The sequence below is a fragment of the Diaphorina citri genome, unplaced genomic scaffold (assembly GCF_000475195.1).
Source record: "Diaphorina citri unplaced genomic scaffold, Diaci psyllid genome assembly version 1.1 scaffold283, whole genome shotgun sequence".
NCBI classification, from domain to species: domain Eukaryota; kingdom Metazoa; phylum Arthropoda; class Insecta; order Hemiptera; family Psyllidae; genus Diaphorina; species Diaphorina citri.
This window is the reverse complement of record NW_007377719.1, coordinates 167,555-185,818: the sequence shown is the minus strand read 5'-3', so window position 1 is coordinate 185,818 and position 18,264 is coordinate 167,555. Positions and strand designations below refer to the sequence as shown.

At 39.6% G+C, this 18,264-nt stretch overlaps 2 protein-coding genes and 1 long non-coding RNA gene across 9 annotated transcripts; 1 reads left to right on the top strand and 2 right to left on the bottom strand.

The window, feature by feature from the left end:
* Positions 1–4,343: 4,343 nt before the first annotated feature.
* On the bottom strand, positions 4,344–11,536 carry LOC113466511 (early endosome antigen 1-like). Its single transcript, XM_026821983.1, has 7 exons — positions 11,420–11,536; positions 10,846–11,020; positions 10,325–10,389; positions 9,826–9,916; positions 9,132–9,235; positions 8,803–8,895; positions 4,344–4,526 (listed from the first exon to the last, which is right to left on the bottom strand). Exons 1-7 carry the CDS (start codon positions 11,465–11,467, stop codon positions 4,344–4,346), a joined length of 759 nt encoding a protein of 252 aa, XP_026677784.1. The 5' UTR covers positions 11,468–11,536.
* Positions 11,537–12,629: 1,093 nt separating this feature from the next.
* Positions 12,630–17,957, top strand: LOC103507027 (diamine acetyltransferase 2). Of its 7 annotated transcripts, none has more exons than XM_008471457.3 (8): positions 12,637–12,692; positions 12,773–12,868; positions 13,211–13,262; positions 13,618–13,641; positions 13,796–13,843; positions 15,664–15,803; positions 17,483–17,680; positions 17,808–17,957. In XM_008471457.3, exons 2-7 carry the CDS (start codon positions 12,785–12,787, stop codon positions 17,621–17,623), a joined length of 489 nt encoding a protein of 162 aa, XP_008469679.1. In that variant the 5' UTR covers positions 12,637–12,692; positions 12,773–12,784; the 3' UTR covers positions 17,624–17,680; positions 17,808–17,957. The 7 variants fall into 7 exon arrangements, with proteins under 7 accessions (XP_026677802.1, XP_026677803.1, XP_008469679.1 ...); XM_017443150.2 differs by lacking the exon at positions 13,796–13,843 and adding an exon at positions 13,877–13,917 and having other exon boundaries at positions 13,618–13,648; XM_026822003.1 differs by having other exon boundaries at positions 13,211–13,325.
* Positions 12,638–12,874, bottom strand: LOC113466516. Its single transcript, XR_003390893.1, has 2 exons — positions 12,825–12,874; positions 12,638–12,744 (listed from the first exon to the last, which is right to left on the bottom strand). It is a non-coding gene; the product is annotated as an uncharacterized LOC113466516 (long non-coding RNA).
* Positions 17,958–18,264: the final 307 nt, after the last annotated feature.

Below are 18,264 nucleotides of genomic sequence, written 5' to 3'. Positions count from 1 at the left end.
TCGTACGTACGTTACGTACAGACCATGGGCTAAAAATCACTTTTTTGACATCAGGGGATCCCAAAAGTAATATCTGGATGGGTGATTATCCGATTTTTACCAAATTGTTACAGTCGCGTCCTTGGACCATACCGGGATAGCATACACCTCCTTCCTCGGATCCTTATTCTAAAAAATCTTCCAAATAGGTAAACAATTGACTGAATTGGCAACCAATACAGATAATGTTAAAAGTAGTCTGGCTGGGGGACGTTAAAAAGGTAGTATACCAACCTGAATTTCCCTTGCTAAAGAAATAGTAAAGGTTGATTGCGAAGGGCATCCACTTCTTAAATTTGTAGCCAAAACCAAATTTCAGCCCAAAGCAATCACCCCAGGGCTGATTGGGAGGCTGACGAGAAACGCCGATCCCGTCCGTACCAAATAGGTAAACAATTGACTGAATTGGCAAATTGGCAACCAATACAGATGATGTTAAAATTATTCTGGCTGGGGGACGTTAAAAAGGTAGTATACCAGCCTGAATTTCCCTTGCCAAAGAAATAGCAAAGGTTGATTGCGAAGGGCATCGAAGGGCAAATTTGTAGCCAAAACCAAATTTCAGCCCAAAGCAATCACCCCAGGGCTGATTGGGAGGCTGACGAGAAACGCCGATCCCGTCCGTACACGGGAAAAGGCGAAGAAGAAAAAGATAACAGAAAATGTTAAAGGATACCCAGTAGTAATATCACGTTGAATACACCAATAGATCAGTTGCGCTTACTTGGGTGGTGTTTCAAAGTCATAGAGGACCAACGAATTTTTTCTTTTTCTTCTACGACTTCTAGATCCCGAGATAAATCGATTTAAAAAGTACCGGTAAATCGTGAAGTTTGACGTCACGGCATACGCTCCCGTAGGCGATGACGTCATAATTCATGGCTCCCGCTTCACACACAATCAACAAGTAACAACATCTATTAAAACTGCTAAAACATCCACTGAAGACAGCAAAACAACATCAGACAAGCCTAATGTAGATGAATGCATTAATATTGACTCTGACTCAGAAGTGATTCTAGATTATTTCCTAAAAAGTATCTGCTATTTCTTTTTTGATTTTAGAAAGAAAAAGTATCTATATCTCCATGACGAAATTCATTTGGTCACTATATTAGTTTATTCAAAGTGGTCGAGAACTTAATTCTTGTAATCTTGACATTGAAGAAGTTCAGGTGAGATTGTATTTCTTGTAATCTAACAAAATTGTGATTCTAGGTTATTTCCTAAAAAGTATCTGCTAAGTGTTTCTTTTTTGATTTTAGAAAGAAAAAGTATCTATATCTCCATGACGAAATTCATTTGGTCACTACATTAGTTCATTCAAAGTGGTCGAGAACTTAATTCTTGTAATCTTGACATTGAAGAAGTTCAGGTGAGATTGTATTTCTTGTAATCTAACAAAATTGCTCTGCTTTTAGGTATACGTCTAAATAAATAAATGTCTTTCTTTGTGTTACTATATCACAACTTTGGTGCTCACTGCAGCATTGTAGGATTTTTCCAAATTCGCTTCTTTGTGATTTCTCTTGTCCTCTTCTTTAGCCTAGAAAATTATCACAAACAAAGAAAAATAATAAATGCAAATTTTTCTTTAATAAATACTCGTATCTCTACCTTTACCAACTTTTTACTTTAAAGAACTAATGAAATCGGTTACAACGGTACTGGATAAACAGACGCTGTGCCTCAAATAGCCCGCCCCATGTATCAGACAGTTCATTGTTAAGGTGCGTAAAGTCTTGGTGCATCTGTATATTGCTTACCATGAGGATGTCAGCATATTTGTCCTCCATAATACCCAATTGTTGCTCCAACAATCTCGACTCTTCTAAAAAATAAAGGCGAATTTTTCTTTATAAATAGATAGGTAGGTAATAGTAATAAATAGCTTTACCTACCTACCTTTTACATTCAATTTGTTCGGAGGATGTCATCAGGAGATGACGAAACATGACCAAAAAAACTCTGCTTTTAGGTATACGTCTAAAACCTTTTACATTCAATTTGTTCGGAGGATGTCATCAGGAGATGACGAAACATGACCAAAAAAACTCTGCTTTCGAGTATTGCTTACCATGAGGATGTCAGCATATTTGTCCTCCATAATACCCAATTGTTGCTCCAACAATCTCGACTCTTCTAAAAAAATAAAGGCGAATTTTTCTTTATAAATAGATAGGTAGGTAATAGTAATAAATAGCTTTACCTACCTACCTACCTTTTACATTCAATTTGTTCGGAGGATGTCATCAGGAGATGGCGAAACATGACCAAAAAACCCCTGCTTTTAGGTATACGTCTAAATAAATCGGTTCTATACATCTTTGCTGCTTTAGAGAGGATTTCATTAACTTTATTGTCAGCCGAGTTAGCTCGGTGGGTAGAGCATCTGCCTTGTAAGCGCTTGGCCGTGGGTTAGAGTCCCACTCGGGGCGGATTTTATCCTGAACGGGTAATGGTCGTTCTCGGAACGGCTGGTTTTCTCTCATCCTGTCTTCCTTCTCTCTTCGATTTCGGGACGATAAGACCCAAGCAGTTACAGTTCCCTCTATCAAACCTCTTGAAAAAAAAAGGAATTTCATTTGTCCTTGTCTATTTACCATCAGCCTCTGCAAGTTCCATGTTCAGTTGGTTGAGCACTTGGTCGAATGAGAGGAGGAGGGGGGAGATTCTGGAGATGACAGCGGCAATGGAGAACTATGATGAGGTGAGTGATTGAGAGGGGAGGGGTTCGATCTGAAGGTCATCGTGGTCGTGGGTTCGAATCCCGGGCAGGGCAGAATTTTACCTGATTTTTGTTCCCACTGTATCTTCAAGTAAACAATATGAACGTGTCTTGTGTCTTGGTAAAGTGAGATATTATCGAGTCCTTGGGTAGTACAATCTTTTTTATTATCATATAGGAAGGAACATACCTCAGCAGTTGCTGAATTGGGGTCTTGGCCTTGAGCTTTGGCATATAGGTATTTCAAATGGGAAGAACTTAAAAATACCTACCTATCCTGTCTTCCTTCTCTCTTCGATTTCGGGGCGATAAGACCCAAGCAGTTACAGTTCCCTCTATCAAACATCTTGAAAAAAAAAGGAATTTCATTTGTCCATGTCTATTTACCATCAGCCTCTGCAAGTTCCATGTTCAGTTGGTTGAGCACTTGGTCGAATGTCTCCTCTGACTCACTTCTCTGTTCAGAAGTCTGCAGAATGTTTTGCGTGCTTTGAGTTTGATCATGAAGCTTCTCCAATTGAACTTGATAATCCTCGTTTTCACTCTGACTCTCCTCTCTGTTCAGAAGTCTGCAGAATGGTTTGCGTGCTTTGAGTTTGATCATGAAGCTTCTCCAATTGAACTTGATAATCCTCGTTTTCATTTTTCAACTCTTTGAATGCCTAATTTCGGTAAAACAGTTAGAAAGGTAAGTATAACTAGGTACACCTTGCACGGTAGTACAATATACATAGCTAGAATGAAAATAAAATAAATACCTACTATGAAAAAACATATTGGTTATCGTACTAAATATGTAGCTAGGTAAGGTAATTTCCGTGAAACCAAATCGATCCAGCGACCTAGCACTAGGTACACCTTGCACGGTAGTACCTACATAGCTAGAATGAAAATAAAATAAATACTATGAAAAAACATATTGGTTATCGTACTAAATATGTAGCTAGGTAAGGTAATTTCCGTGAAACCAAATCGATCCAGCGACCTAGCGCTTACAAGGCGGACGCGCTACCCTCCAAGGCTGGCGTTGCTTACCGCCTTTAATTTTCTCAAGTGGGGCCGTGAAAAGCCAACAGCACGTGATTGGCGATAGTACCTACAGACCAACGCGACGGCCATAGCATATTGAATGAACCCGTGAAAGTGGCTTCTTCATGTACTTTTCTTACCACAACATATCGCTGGAAATCTACCGCTAGTTGTTCGTTAAAGTTCATTTTGACTTTGTAGTTTTCCCTGGTTATCTGTTGGTCAACGGCCATAGCATATTGAATGAACCCGTGAAAGTGGCTTCTTCATGTATTTTTCTTACTGTTATATTCTTAAGAACAACAGAATAGGTTACATTTCAAGAAAAGGAACGATGATCATTTTATTGGAGCAAGATATGGCCGTGGGATAGAGTCCCACTCGGGGCGGATTTTATCCTGAACGGGTAATGGTCGTTCTCGGAACGGCTGGTTTTCTCTTATCCTGTCTTCCTTCTCTCTTCGATTTCGGGGCGATAAGACCCAAGCAGTTACAGTTCCCTCTATCAAACCTCTTGAAAAAAAAAAGGAATTTCATTTGTCCTTGTCTATTTACCATCAGCCTCTGCAAGTTCCATGTTCAGTTGGTTGAGCACTTGGTCGAATGTCTCGTCTGACTCTCCTCTCTGTTCAGAAGTCTGCAGAATGTTTTGCGTGCTTTGAGTTTGATCATGAAGCTTCTCCAATTGAACTTGATAATCCTCGTTTTCATTTTTCAACTCTTTGAATGCCTAATTTCGGTAAAACAGTTAGAAAGGTAAGCCAGCCTAGTTAGCTTAGTTGGTAGCGCGTCTGCCTTGTAAGCGCTAGGCCGCGGGTTCGATTCCCGCCCGGGGCGGATTTTATCGTGCATAATAAATCCCAATAATAAGCTGAGACAAGCATTATTGTTTTGATTGACAACAAATTATGAGTTTGTTTTTGTTATGGTTGTCGGCGCCGAGGTGAAATTTTATAGATTTTTACCGTCGTTAAAATGTAAGCCTACGCTAGTGATTTCTACAATGGTCCCTTAATTACCCTATTATGATGATTTAGGTTATAATAATAAGTGCTTGTTTATACTGCTCGAAAACGACCAAAGAGTCCTTCTACTCCATCAGTAGGTTATTAAATTTAGTATTATTGTGAATATTGTGCTCAAGTTTTCAAACAATGTTGAGGAAAGAATTCATACATCGCTCGGCTAAGATTGAACCTATGTCCTCCTGATTACCAGAGGAGCGTTTTGACTACTACACCACCGAGGCAGGCCGATGGAATAGCAAGGTGACAGGACAAGCGATTCTTAATCAATAAATTGACAGAGAAGGGTAGAAGTGACTCTGAACTAAGTTACAAGACCCAAACAAACAACAATAGAGATCTCAAATTGAGTAAAACCACGTAAAAACCGACTTTTTAGTAAAAAGGGACTCCAGGCAGTTCAGGAACCTCTCTAGTTTTTCGAAAATTAGATTTTGAATTTTGATAAGTTTGGATTTGCTAAGGCCAGCCACTCACTATCAGGTAGACCTGACGACAGGTACACCTGATCAGGTCTACCGGATAGTGTCTGTGCTCATCAGGTCTCGGGAATTTTGATAAGTATTAAATTTGTTTTACTTTATCAGGTGTATCTGTCAGGTCTACCTGATAATTAAGCCGCTGGCCTAAGAAAACGACTTCGAATCTGTAGGTTTCGAACAAGTTGTAAAATGTACCGAGGTGCCTTGTTTAGGTGTTAAACGGGGAACTATTTACAAGAAGACAAAGAAAAGTCCAATATGTATTGTGTTCTACGTTTTGAAAGACCGTTCAAGAGGTGGGGAGTGATTGCACTTACGTCTTTCTGGATTCTGAAGAGGTGCCTTGTTTAGGTGTTAAACGGGGAACTATTTACAATGAAAAGTCCAATATGTATTGTGTTCTACGTTTTGAAAGACCGTTCAAGAGGTGGGGAGTGATTGCACTTACGTCTTTCTGGATCAAGCTATACTGGCAAGTTGTATTCAGACGGGTCAATTGAACAAGTTACTTAAACGCCCACTTGTACATTTACTTGCTCCGTGTGAATATGGCATAACAGTGACTCTGTAACTGTAAGTCTGAACCCCAGCCACTGATGGTAATGTAGTGGATAAAGAGAAAGTCCTTCACTTCTAAATACAAAGAGCAAGCAGCGAGATGGCAAGTTGTATTCAGACGGGTCAATTGAACAAGTTACTTGAACGCCCACTTGTACGTTTACTTGCTCCGTGTGAATATGGCATAACAGTGACTCTGTAAGTCTGAACCCCAGCCACTGATGGTAATGTAGTGGATAAAGAGAAAGTCCTTCACTTCTAAATACAAAGAGCAAGCAGCGAGAAAGCTATACTGGCAAGTTGTATTCAGACGGGTCAATTGAACAAGTTACTTGAACGCCCACTTGTATGTTTACTTGCCCCCTGTGAATATGGCATAACAGTGACTCTGTAAGTCTGAACCCCAGCCACTGATGGTAATGTAGTGGACAAAGAGAAAGTCCTTCACTTCTAAATACAAAGAGCAAGCAGCGAGAGTGTGACAAAAGCCATTACTATCTCTTCAGGTCTACCACATTCCGCTTGACTTCTGTCAGTTCAGATAATTCAGGAGATTCAGATGGTAGTTCAGATTTTTTTCTAAAATATCTGACACTTCTGACCAGATATATCTGACTCCTACTCTTTTCAATGGACTACTCAGTGAGTCATCCTAAATCCCTAAAGACATCCTACAGGACAGGCCCGTAGCCAGGATTTTGTCTGCTCGAGAGTCCAACAGTGATGTACGGGAAGGGTGGATGCTCCAAATTTTCCGAGTCTGGCCTACAGTTAGGAGAAACATGAAGCTCGATGGGAGGCCCGGGTCCCCTCAACCCCCTCCCCTAAATGAGATCTTGCCATAGGGATTTGAGTGAGTTAAATGTTTTGGGATCTGACTCATTAACTGAGTAGTCCACTGAAAAGAGCAGTTCTTTTTTTATGACTTCCTCACCATGACTGAGTAGTTCAGTGAAAAGAGCAGTTCTTTTTTTATGACTTTCTCACTATTTACAACAACAACAACAACAACAACAACATCAACTACAAAACTAGATGAAAGTCATCACATTAAGATGTGGGTAGGGACCACTCAGCACTCCTAGGTATTGAATAGGACGCTGTGAATATACTAAATATCGTCTCGTTCAAACCGAAATATACAATTATACGAGATATACCAAAAACGTCTCTCTTAACACTTGAGGGTACAGCAATTGGTCGAGTGATAATGCGCTTTGCCAGGTCGCCAAAAAATATAAAAAAAGAGATACCTACGAGTATTTCAACTGGTTACTTTCAGGACAGGCCCGTAGCCAGGATTTTGTCTGCTCGAGAGTACAACAGTGATGTACGGGAAGGGTGGATGCTCCAATTTTTCCGAGTCTGGCCTACAGTTAGGAGAAACATGAAGCTCGATGGGAGGCCCTAGGACAGGCCCGTAGCCAGGATTTTGTCTGCTCGAGAGTCCAACAGTGATGTACGGGAAGGGTGGATGCTCCAATTTTTCCGAGTCTGGCCTACAGTTAGGAGAAACATGAAGCTCGATGGGAGGCCCGGGCCCCCTCAACCCCCTCCCCTAAATGAGATCTTGCCATAGGGATTTGAGTGAGTTAAATGGTTTGGGATCTGACTCATTGACTGAGTAGTCCACTGAAAAGAGCAGTTCTTTTTTTATGACTTCCTCACTATTTACAACAACAACAACAACAACAACAACAACAACAACACCACCACCAACAACTACAAAACTAGATGAAAGTCATCACATTAAGATATGGGTAGGGACCACTCAGCACTCCTAGGTATTGAATAGGACGCTGTGCATTATTTTACAAGTACAAAGCATTGTAATAGTTCTTGATCTTTGTTGTTAATGCTGTTGTTACGCCACCCAGGTTCCTTAGTAGCTCACAGACTCACGATATTACCTCCTTCCCCGGATCCTTATTCTAAAAAATCTTCCAAATAGGTAAACAATTGACTGAATTGGCAACCAATACAGATGATGTTAAAAGTATTCTGGCTGGGGGACGTTAAAAAGGTAGTATACCAGCCTGAATTTCCCTTGCCAAAGAAGTAGCAAAGGTCGATTGCGAAGGGCATCTACTCGTAAAATTTGTAGCCAAAACCAAATTTCAGCCCAAAGCAATCACCCCAGGGCTGATTGGGAGGCTGACGAGAAACGCCGATCCCGTCCGTAGAAATTGAGGTCGGAAATTTTATATGTATGTAATTAGGTAGTGCAATTTTATAAGTAGGTAAACCTGGATCTTACTTTAGCTGTATCTTTTTTTGGGGGGGAATTGCGACTATGTAGCAACTACACTGAAGTCTGGTCGTCTTGAAATTAAAGAGTGAAGGAGGAAAGGATATGAGAAAGAATGGGGCGTCGGAAATTTTATATGTAATTAGGTAGTGCAATTTTATAAGTAGGTAAACCTGGATCTTACTTTGGCTGTATCTTTTTTTGGGGGAAATTGCGACTATGTAGCAACTACACTGAAGTCTGGTCGTCTTGAAATTAAAGAGTGAAGGAGGAAAGGATATGAGAAAGAATGGGGCGGAAAATTTTGTGTGGTACGGATAACAGCTTTAAATTTACAATTACAACCCTAGAAACCTTTGGGTTGAGAAGACGTCATCTTGTACCAACTACACTGAAGTCTGGTCGTGTTGAAATTAAAGAGTGAAGGAGGAAAGGATATGAGAAAGAATGGGACGGAAAATTTTGTGTGGTACGGATAACAGCTTTAAATTTACAATTACAACCCTAGAAACCTTTGGGTTGAGAAGACGTCATCTTGTACCCATACGAGCGGCAGTAGTTTTTAGAAGAAAAAAAAAAAATCTCACCTCTTGACAAGTCTGCTTGAAGTTTGAGATCTTGGTTTCTAGATCCGACTTGACCGATTCCAAAGAAAGGCAAAGCAGTAGTTTTTAGGGGAAAAAAAAATCTCACCTCTTGACAAGTCTGCTTGAAGTTTGAGATCTTGGTTTCTAGATCCGACTTGACCGATTCCAAAGAAAGGCAACTTTCTTCGAACTTCTGAATCTGTTGACAAGAGTAAAATTGAGGTACCTCATGATCATGAAACAAGCAAAAACCATTTGCGGGTATCGCGGGGGACTTCGAATCTGTAGGTTTCGAACAAGTTGTAAAATGTACCGAGGAGCCTTGTTTAGGTGTTAAACGGGGAACTATTTACAAGAAGACAATGAAAAGTCCAATATGTTTTGTGTTCTACGTTTTGAAAGACCATTCAAGAGGTGGGGAGTGATTGCACTTACGTCTTTCTGGATTCTGATGTATTGGTTTTCCTTTGATACCAGATCCAACTGCAGGCTTGTAATTTCGGAGCTGGAATTTTGTAGTTGCATTTTGAAATCTTCCACTGAAAATATTAAAGAAATGTGGCAGCCTAGTTAGCTTGGTTGGTAGCGCATCTGCCTTGTAAGCGCTAGGCCGCGGGTTCGATTCCGCCCGATCTCTTGGAAATCTCATTATTTATGTATCTGAAATATTTGGGCACAGCAGTATTTCCAGGGCAAATTAAGCAACGTTGTAAGTGGTTGATATTCGGACAAGTGACAGCCATTACCTCACCTACCCAGAGTAGAGCCGGGAAAAGGTAGCTCGCGATTGCCCAGATGCGCACCCATCTGGGTAACATTAAAGAAATGTGGCAGCCTAGTTAGCTTGGTTGGTAGCGCATCTGCCTTGTAAGCGCTAGGCCGCGGGTTCGATTCCGCCCGATCTCTTGGAAATCTCATTATTTATGTATCTGAAATATTTGGGCACAACTTTCCAGCAGTATTTCCAGGGCAAATTAAGCAACGTTGTAAGTGGTTGGTATTCGGACAAGTGACAGCCATTACCTCACCTACCCAGAGTAGAGCCGGGAAAAGGCAGCTCGCGATTGCCCTGATGCTCACCCATCTGGGTAACCACCACGTCCGACGTTGCTTATTTTCAGTGTTTTACCTTCTTGTATGAGAATCTCCAGTTCGAATTTCTTTCCTTCTTCTATCTTCTCCTTCGCTTCTTCGTGATTTCTCTTGTCCTCTTCTTTAGCCTAGAAAATTATCACAAACAAAGAAAAATAATAAATGCAAATTTTTTTTCTTTAATAAATAGCTCTACCTTTACCAACTTTTTACTTTAAAGAACTAATGAAATCGGTTACAACGGTAGAATAGAATAGAATATACCTTGTTTATCCTGCCCGAATTGGACTGAAAAGTCCCTTTACCCCAGCAGTCTAAACAAGGTTAAAGAATAATACATGCAACGATGCAACTAACAATTTAGTAAAAAGATCTTGCCTAACTAGAAAAAAAAAGGTAAATGTAAATTAATAGGTAGGTAGGTAAATTAATCGGTACCGGATAAATAGGCTCTGTGCCTCAAATAGCCCGCCCCATGTATCAGACAGTTCATTGTTAAGGTGCGTAAAGTCTTGGTGCATCTGTATATTGCTTACCATGAGGATGTCAGCATATTTGTCCTCCATAATACCCAATTGTTGCTCCAACAATCTCGACTCTTCTAAAAAATAAAGGCGAATTTTTCTTTATAAATAGATAGGTAGGTAATAGTAATAAATAGCTTTACCTACCTACCTTTTACATTCAATTTGTTCGGAGGATGTCATCAGGAGATGACGAAACATGACCAAAAAAACTCTGCTTTTAGGTATACGTCTAAATAAATCGGTTCTATACATCTTTGCTGCTTTAGAGAGGATTTCATTAACTTTATTGTCAGCCGAGTTAGCTCGGTGGGTAGAGCATCTGCCTTGTAAGCGCTTGGCCGTGGGATAGAGTCCCACTCGGGGCGGATTTTATCCTGAACGGGTAATGGTCGTTCTCGGAACGGCTGGTTTTCTCTTATCCTGTCTTCCTTCTCTCTTCGATTTCGGGGCGATAAGACCCAAGCAGTTACAGTTCCCTCTATCAAACCTCTTGAAAAAAAAAGGAATTTCATTTGTCCATGTCTATTTACCATCAGCCTCTGCAAGTTCCATGTTCAGTTGGTTGAGCACTTGGTCGAATGTCTCGTCTGACTCTCCTCTCTGTTCAGAAGTCTGCAGAATGTTTTGCGTGCTTTGAGTTTGATCATGAAGCTTCTCCAATTGAACTTGATAATCCTCGTTTTCATTTTTCAACTCTTTGAATGCCTAATTTCGGTAAAACAGTTAGAAAGGTAAGTAAGCCTAGTTAGCTTAGTTGGTAGCGCGTCTGCCTTGTAAGCGCTAGGCCGCGGGTTCGATTCCCGCGTACATAGCTAGAATGAAAATAAAATAAATACTATGAAAAAACTATTGGTTATCGTACTAAATATGTAGCTAGGTAAGGTAATTTCCGTGAAACCAAATCGATCCAGCGACCTAGCGCTTACAAGGCGGACGCGCTACCCTCCAAGGCTGGCGGTGCTTACCGCCTTTAATTTTCTCAAGTGGGGCCGTGAAAAGCCAACAGCACGTGATTGGCGATAGTACCTACAGACCAACGCGACGCAACTGCCATAGCATATTGAATGAACCCGTGAAAGTGGCTTCTTCATGTATTTTTCTTACCACAACATATCGCTGGAAATCTACCGCTAGTTGTTCGTTAAAGTTCATTTTGACTTTGTAGTTTTCCCTGGTTATCTGTTGGTTTCTAGTTATTAGGTACCTACTTATCTATAGGTAATAATGTAAAGATCTACTGAGGTATTTCATAATATGTTTTTTTTTTTTTTACTTTCTATTTTAATTAATAACGTTTTTGAACTTTCATCCCGTGCCGACCGTTTCTGCGCGCGAAGTGGATCGTGTAAATACACCCTTGGCAACTGGCATACTGGCAACAGTGTACTTCGAAGAGTCGACCTACGAAACGTGGCGCGAATATTTAAAATATAAATAGCTTTTGAAAAATATTTCCTTGGAAAACGTCAACTGACATTTTATTCAAATAATTATTATTTTATTAATTATAATTAATGAGTTTAATTTCCATAATTTCATCACTTTGCATTGAAATTAGGTACCTTTTTAAGTCAGTGCATTGAGTATCGCTTGTTTTCCTGACTGATGACAGTTGAAAACCTACATGCCATTTCAATTTCAAAGTTCTGGATGAAACCCTTTTGATGTTCAATATAAAAATCGCCTCTATTTATACTTATCCGTGTGCACCTTGCTTTGAAGGTTACCTAAGTCAGGTAGCTCTTCATCTCTGCTACGAATACCCACGCTTGTCAATCGGTCTCCAAAAGTGACTACGTATTCGTACGTAATCTAGGTATTCTGTTGATAACACAAAGAGTACAGTGGTGGGGAGATAACACAAGCAATGCCAGACGCTAGCATATTTATATTGAGATGTGAGACACACAAGTGATAGGTAGGTACCTTACTAAGCGAGGAGTGTCGGTGTGTATAAAATGGCAGTGTAGATAATTTATTGATCAAAAAATAAATACTTACCTACTTAGCTAAGAATTGTATTGTATATTGTAGGTAAATAATAGAGTACAGTGGTGGGGAGATAACACAAGCAATGCCAGACGCTAGCATATTATATAGGTACCTATTGAGATGTGAGACACAAGCACACAAGTGATAGGTAGGTAGGTACCTTACTGAGCGAGGAGTGTCGGTGTGTGTAAAATGGCAGTGTAGATAATTACATGGTTTTATTTATTGATCAAAAAATAAATACCTACCTACTTACATAGCTAAGAATTGTATTGTATATTGTAGGTAAATAAATGGTAGGGAAGTACCCTATCTATCAAAGTGAGTAAATTTTTTGTAGGTAGGTGCCTACCTAGCTACCTACAGTACCTACATTAGAGTTTACATTGATCTCAAAATGGAAGCAATCTTAAAGATGGGAGACATTGTCATCCGACCTGCACAGAAACTGGATTTAGAGTTTACATTGATCTCAAAATGGAAGCAATCTTAAAGATGGGAGACATTGTCATCCGACCTGCACAGAAACTGGATTGTGGTCAGATAAGAGCTTTGATCCAGGTAAGTTATTATTATTTTTTTAGTTTGATGGAGGGAACTGTACCCACGGAGGTCTTACCGTCCCGAAATCGAAGAGAAAAGGGTAGGAGAAAGCCAGAAGTTCCGAGAATGCCCCAGGCGGGAACCGAACACGGGACCTGGTGCTTACAATACAAGGCAGACGCTATACCTTCCAAGCTGACTAGATTGACTCTAGTATGTAAGGTACGAAACTTGTGTTACATAACTACTGATTGGCGGCAGACGCTATACCTTCCAAGCTGACTAGATTGACTCTAGTATGTAAGGTACGAAACTTGTGTTAAATAACTACTGATTGGCCATTTTGCTTTGCTTTCACAGGAACTTGCTGACTATCAACAAATGCCAGACGGACCCAAAATAGGAGCTGACGGTAAGACTAATGACAATAATCTGAGGGAGAATCCTGCTTCCCTAAGGACAAAGTCCTATAAAGGTACATTGCTACGAATAATGAAATGATCCAATATGAATGTATGTGGAGCTAAGTTTTTAGAAATTGAGACTATTATTATTGTAGATAGGGAGAGTAATTGTCTCTTATTGTCCATCTGACGAGGGACATAGGACCAAATCAGTCTAATGTAAGAGTTTTGTTCAATTTTCATCTTTTCTCTCTTTCTTGTACTACAGGAACACTACTTTCACCTATCTTTCAACCTCGCATCAATATTACCTAAATAACTATCTTAATAAGTAGATAATAAAAGTATAATTGCCTGTTTCAGTACTGGAAAGGGATGGTTTTGATGGTGAACGTCCTCTGTTCTTCTTTCTTGTACTACAGGAACACTACTTTCACCTATCTTTCAACCTCGCATCAATATTACCTAATTAACTATCTTAATAAGTAGATAATAAAAGTATAATTGCCTGTTTCAGTACTGGAAAGGGATGGGTTTGATGGTGAACGTCCTCTGTTCCTTAGCACGGTAGCTGAAGATACAAAAACAAGTAAGTACAGCGTATAGCCACCTCCTTAATATTTCCTCTGTTCCTTAGCACGGTAGCTGAAAATACAAAAACAAGTAAGTACAGCGTATAGCCACCTCCTTAATATTTCTTTATCCGGTTATCAGCTCCCATGGCGTAGTGGTCACTGCGCTCGCCTTGCACGCGGGAGACCCGGCTTCGGTTCCCGGTAGTGTCAAAATATGTCCATACATTATGCAAATGATTGATTCTGTGACTGGCTGTTCCGAAGCCCACTCAACCGCGTGAGGAAAATGAGTAGGTAGGTAGGTAGCTATTGATGATTTTTTTCTCGAAGACACAGTGAAGAACGCAAGAATATATACCTAAATTTTGCTCGTTTTTCAGACAAATTGGTCGGATATACCCTGTTCTATTATCTTTATGACTGCTTCGAAGGCGAGATTCCAAGTGGAAGTAAAGAAAGTATTGGTGCATTTGTAGAAAAAGAAAATGATGGATGGGAAGTGGTAGAAGCAAGCTCGGATGAATCAGAAGCTAGTGGTTGCACTGAATATGACATAATGGTTCCTATGAAGCTCCTTGAGAAAAATACACACAATCAACAAGTAACAACATCTATTACAGCTGCTAAAACATCCACTGAAGACAGCAAAACAATATCAGACAAGCCTAATATAGATGAATGCATTAATATTGACTCTGACTCAGAAAATGTCCAAAAAACTATTCCCAGTCAACCAAATCTTAATGAAAAGGAGAAAACACAAAGTAAGACTGGAAACAATGTTGTCAAGAAAAGGAAATTTAGACTCTATACAGGAGATAGTGATGTTCCAAAAAACTATTCCCAGTCAACCAAACCTTAATGAAAAGCAGAAAACACAAAGTAAGACTGGAAACAATGTTGTTAAGAAAAGGAAATTTAGACTCTATACAGGAGATAGTGATGATGAAATTAATATCAAAGAATCTGGAATTCATACTAAAACTCAAAATGAGAAGGAAAATAAAACACAAGAAAATACTGAGACAGGTTTAAAAAATCAAGAAACTAGACCAACAGCTGTTGTTCCTCACAATCAAAATGAAATACATTCTAACAATGAAACTTTCATTAAAAAACATAAGCCAAAGTTTCACTCTGATTCTGAAATTACTGATGACAACTTATCAACAAGAAGAAACAGAACTTTCATTAAAAAACATAAGCCAAAGTTTCACTCTGATTCTGAAATTACTGATGACAACTTATCAACAAGAAGAAAAATCAAAGTAGAGAGAATGTGTACAAATGAAACCAAACTGAATTATATTACAGAGGAGTCTGAAGGTGATATCATAGAAGTACCTCGTAGTCCTCATGTAAATGATCATCACAGTGCTTTTCAATCTAGAAATCAAATACCAAATACTGATTCACATCGACATGAATGTCATTGTAGTACAGCCTCCCTTGTAGGTTCCCCAAATGCTAAAAGAGCTAAGAGAAATAGGGTAATGAAACGTATGTGGCATGAAAGGGAGCAAAAACTTAAAAAGAAGATGGTTAAAAAAGTCAAAAATATGTTAATTCAAGTGGTCAAAAAATGTTCATACATTATGCAAATGATTGATTCTGTGACTGGTTGTTCCGAAGCCCACTCAACCGCGTGAGAAAAATGAGTAGGTAGGTAGGTAGCTATTGATGATTTTTTTCTCGAAGACACAGTGAAGAACCCCAAGAATATATACCTAAATTTTGCTCGTTTTTCAGACAAATTGGTCGGATATACCCTGTTCTATTATCTTTATGACTGCTTCGAAGAAGAATATATACCTAAATTTTGCTCGTTTTTCAGACAAATTGGTCGGATATACCCTGTTCTATTATCTTTATGACTGCTTCGAAGGCAAATACCTCTACCTGGAAGATATCTGTGTAACAGAAGCCTACAGGAAGAAGGGCTTCGGAGCTGCTCTATTTGAAAGTGTGGTGAAGGTAAAAATCCATTTACCTACGAAAGTACGAAACTACAGGTGTGTCCACACATGTTGGCCGTCGATCGGCGTCGACTGAGCCGTTCACACAGCTTTGATAACCTTCTCCTCGCCGATCGACGGCCGGTCAATATCGATCGATCAACTCTGTTTAGACAAACCTTATACGATTGATAGAAAAACATTTCCCTCTTAGCCTCCTGCCTCGGTGGTGTAGTGGTCAAGGCGCTCGACTGTTAAACAGGAGGGCGTGGGTTCAATCCCAGCCGAGGTATGGAATTTTATCCTCAATATAATTTGAGAATTTGACCACAAAAGTAGCCTACTGCTGGAGTAAAGGGACTTTTCAGTCCTATGCGAGCAGTATAAATAAGCACTATTATTATTATTATTCTAAGCCTACTGCTGGAGTAAAGGGACTTATCAGTCCTATGCGAGCAGTATAAATAAGCACTATTATTATTATATAGGTACCTACTGGAGTAAAGGGACTTTTCAGTCCTATGCGAGCAGTATAAATAAGCACTATTATTATTATTATTAGCCTGGTTTTTGATCTGTGGTCCACTCCGGGTGTAATCATGTTTATGTACCAAGTCTCTCGTCTGGTCATTGCAGGATAATAAAATTTGGGTTTTAAAAGTTATAAACAAGAACCATGGTAATTTATAATAGAGTTTTTTTCGTATAGAATTCTATCAGGGTTTATACGCTTTCCCCAGAATGAAATTCCATGACTATTCCATGATTTTTCCAGAAAATTTCCAGAAAATTAGGGGGCAGAGGTACTTAAAAATCAGTAAGATTACCCCTTCAGTTAAATAAAATATGCAATATGCAGAACGTCAATTAATATGAGGGGGAATGCGCCGCAGGCTGTTTTTCGGAAATACTTGATTTTAATTTGAATAATTTTAATTTTTAAACGGATGACAAATTCCATGACTTTTCCAGGTTTTCTTTAAATTTTCATGATTTTCCATGACTTTTTGGCCGATTTTCAGATTCCATGACTTTTGCCTGGTTTTTGATCTGTGGTCCACTCCGGGTGTAATCATGTTTATGTACCAAGTCTCTCGTCTGGTCATTGCATACTTTACTTTCTTCTCTGACCGGGAATTACAAGATTTGACCCAATCAACACAGATCTCAAGGTAAAACCAAGTAAAAATACGAGTATCCAGGGGTAACAATAGGCTGAGCCAATATACGACCAATAACTAATTACAGGACAAATATTTATAAAAATTACAAGATTTGACCCAATCAACACAGATCTCAAGGTGAAACCAAGTAAAAATACGAGTATCCAGGGGTAACAATAGGCTGAGCCAATATACGACCAATAACTAATTACAGGACAAATATTTATAAATTATTCCAATTAAACATAAAAGGTGGGGTGCGGATTAATCACCAACAGGTGCCGTACCCCAAAAATACGCTGAATGATTTCAGCAACAGTAAACTTGCAAAATATTTGCTACAGAGAAGCTGAGCCAATATGGCTCGCTTCGACCGCGGAGTGTCCTCGGGCTAAAACAACTCAGTCAGCAGCAAGACACAATGGTTTGGCGTTTCGCGAGTACGCCGCGCCGGCAAACCAAAATTACGAATTGCTAGTCGCCAAAAAATCGGATCATAGCAATATTATGTCAAACACGATTCCTTGTGTTCTAGGTTGGAGTGGAAACAGATTGCTCCTCAATGCGATGGGACGTGCTGAAATGGAACCCAGCCAGAAAGTTCTACGACAAGTATGGAGCCACAAATTTGACGGAAACCAAGGGTGTTCTGTTTTATCGATATTACAATAAGTGATTAAAAGTGCAGACTGAAGTGCTCCTACAATGCTGCAGTGAGCACCAAAGTTGTGATATAATAACACAAAGAAACGGCATTTATTATTGTTAAAAGGCAGACTGCCTATCGATATTACAATAAGTGATTAAAAGTGCAGACTGCAGTGCTCCTACAATGCTGCAGTGAGCACCAAAGTTGTGATATAATAACACAAAGAAACGGCATTTATTATTGTTAAAAGGGCAGACTGCCGCAAAAGATATCTCTTCTTTTTTCTGCCATCACCATTCGGCTACAGCTGAAGCCGCTACAACAACAACAACAACAACAACAACAACAACAACAACAACAGCCATGAATCAACTTAACAAATCCTGTGGGGGCGGAATTCCTTCACTTGGAGACAGCGTGATTGGATTGAGAAGTTAACAACAACTAACTGCCATCGGTTATACATTCTGCCATCACCATTCGGCTACAGCTGAAGCCGCTACAACAACAACAACAACAACAACAACAACAACAAATGCCATGAATCAACTGGACAAATCCTGTGGGGGCGGAATTCCTTCACTTGGAGACAGCGTGATTGGATTGAGAAGTTAACAACAACTAACTGCCATCGGTTATACGAAGTTGAATGTCCTTGTTCTTGTCCT

Bases quoted from the DNA above. Each gene is read 5' to 3' on its own strand.
- LOC113466511 (XM_026821983.1), bottom strand. From the start codon at position 11,467: ATGAACTTTAACGAACAACTAGCGGTAGATTTCCAGCGATATGTTGTG. The intron at 10,390-10,845 runs GTAAATAGACAT...TTTATTTTTTAG, and splicing joins GGAACTTGCAGAGGCTGATG to AAGAGTCGAGATTGTTGGAG. The intron at 8,896-9,131 runs GTAAGTGCAATC...TCTTGTCAACAG, and splicing joins ACATCAGAATCCAGAAAGAC to ATTCAGAAGTTCGAAGAAAG.
- LOC103507027 (XM_026822003.1), top strand. From the start codon at position 12,785: ATGGAAGCAATCTTAAAGATGGGAGACATTGTCATCCGACCTGCACAG. The intron at 13,326-13,617 runs GTACATTGCTAC...TGCCTGTTTCAG, and splicing joins AAGGACAAAGTCCTATAAAG to TACTGGAAAGGGATGGTTTT. The intron at 13,844-15,663 runs GTAAGTACAGCG...CTCGTTTTTCAG, and splicing joins AGCTGAAGATACAAAAACAA to ACAAATTGGTCGGATATACC.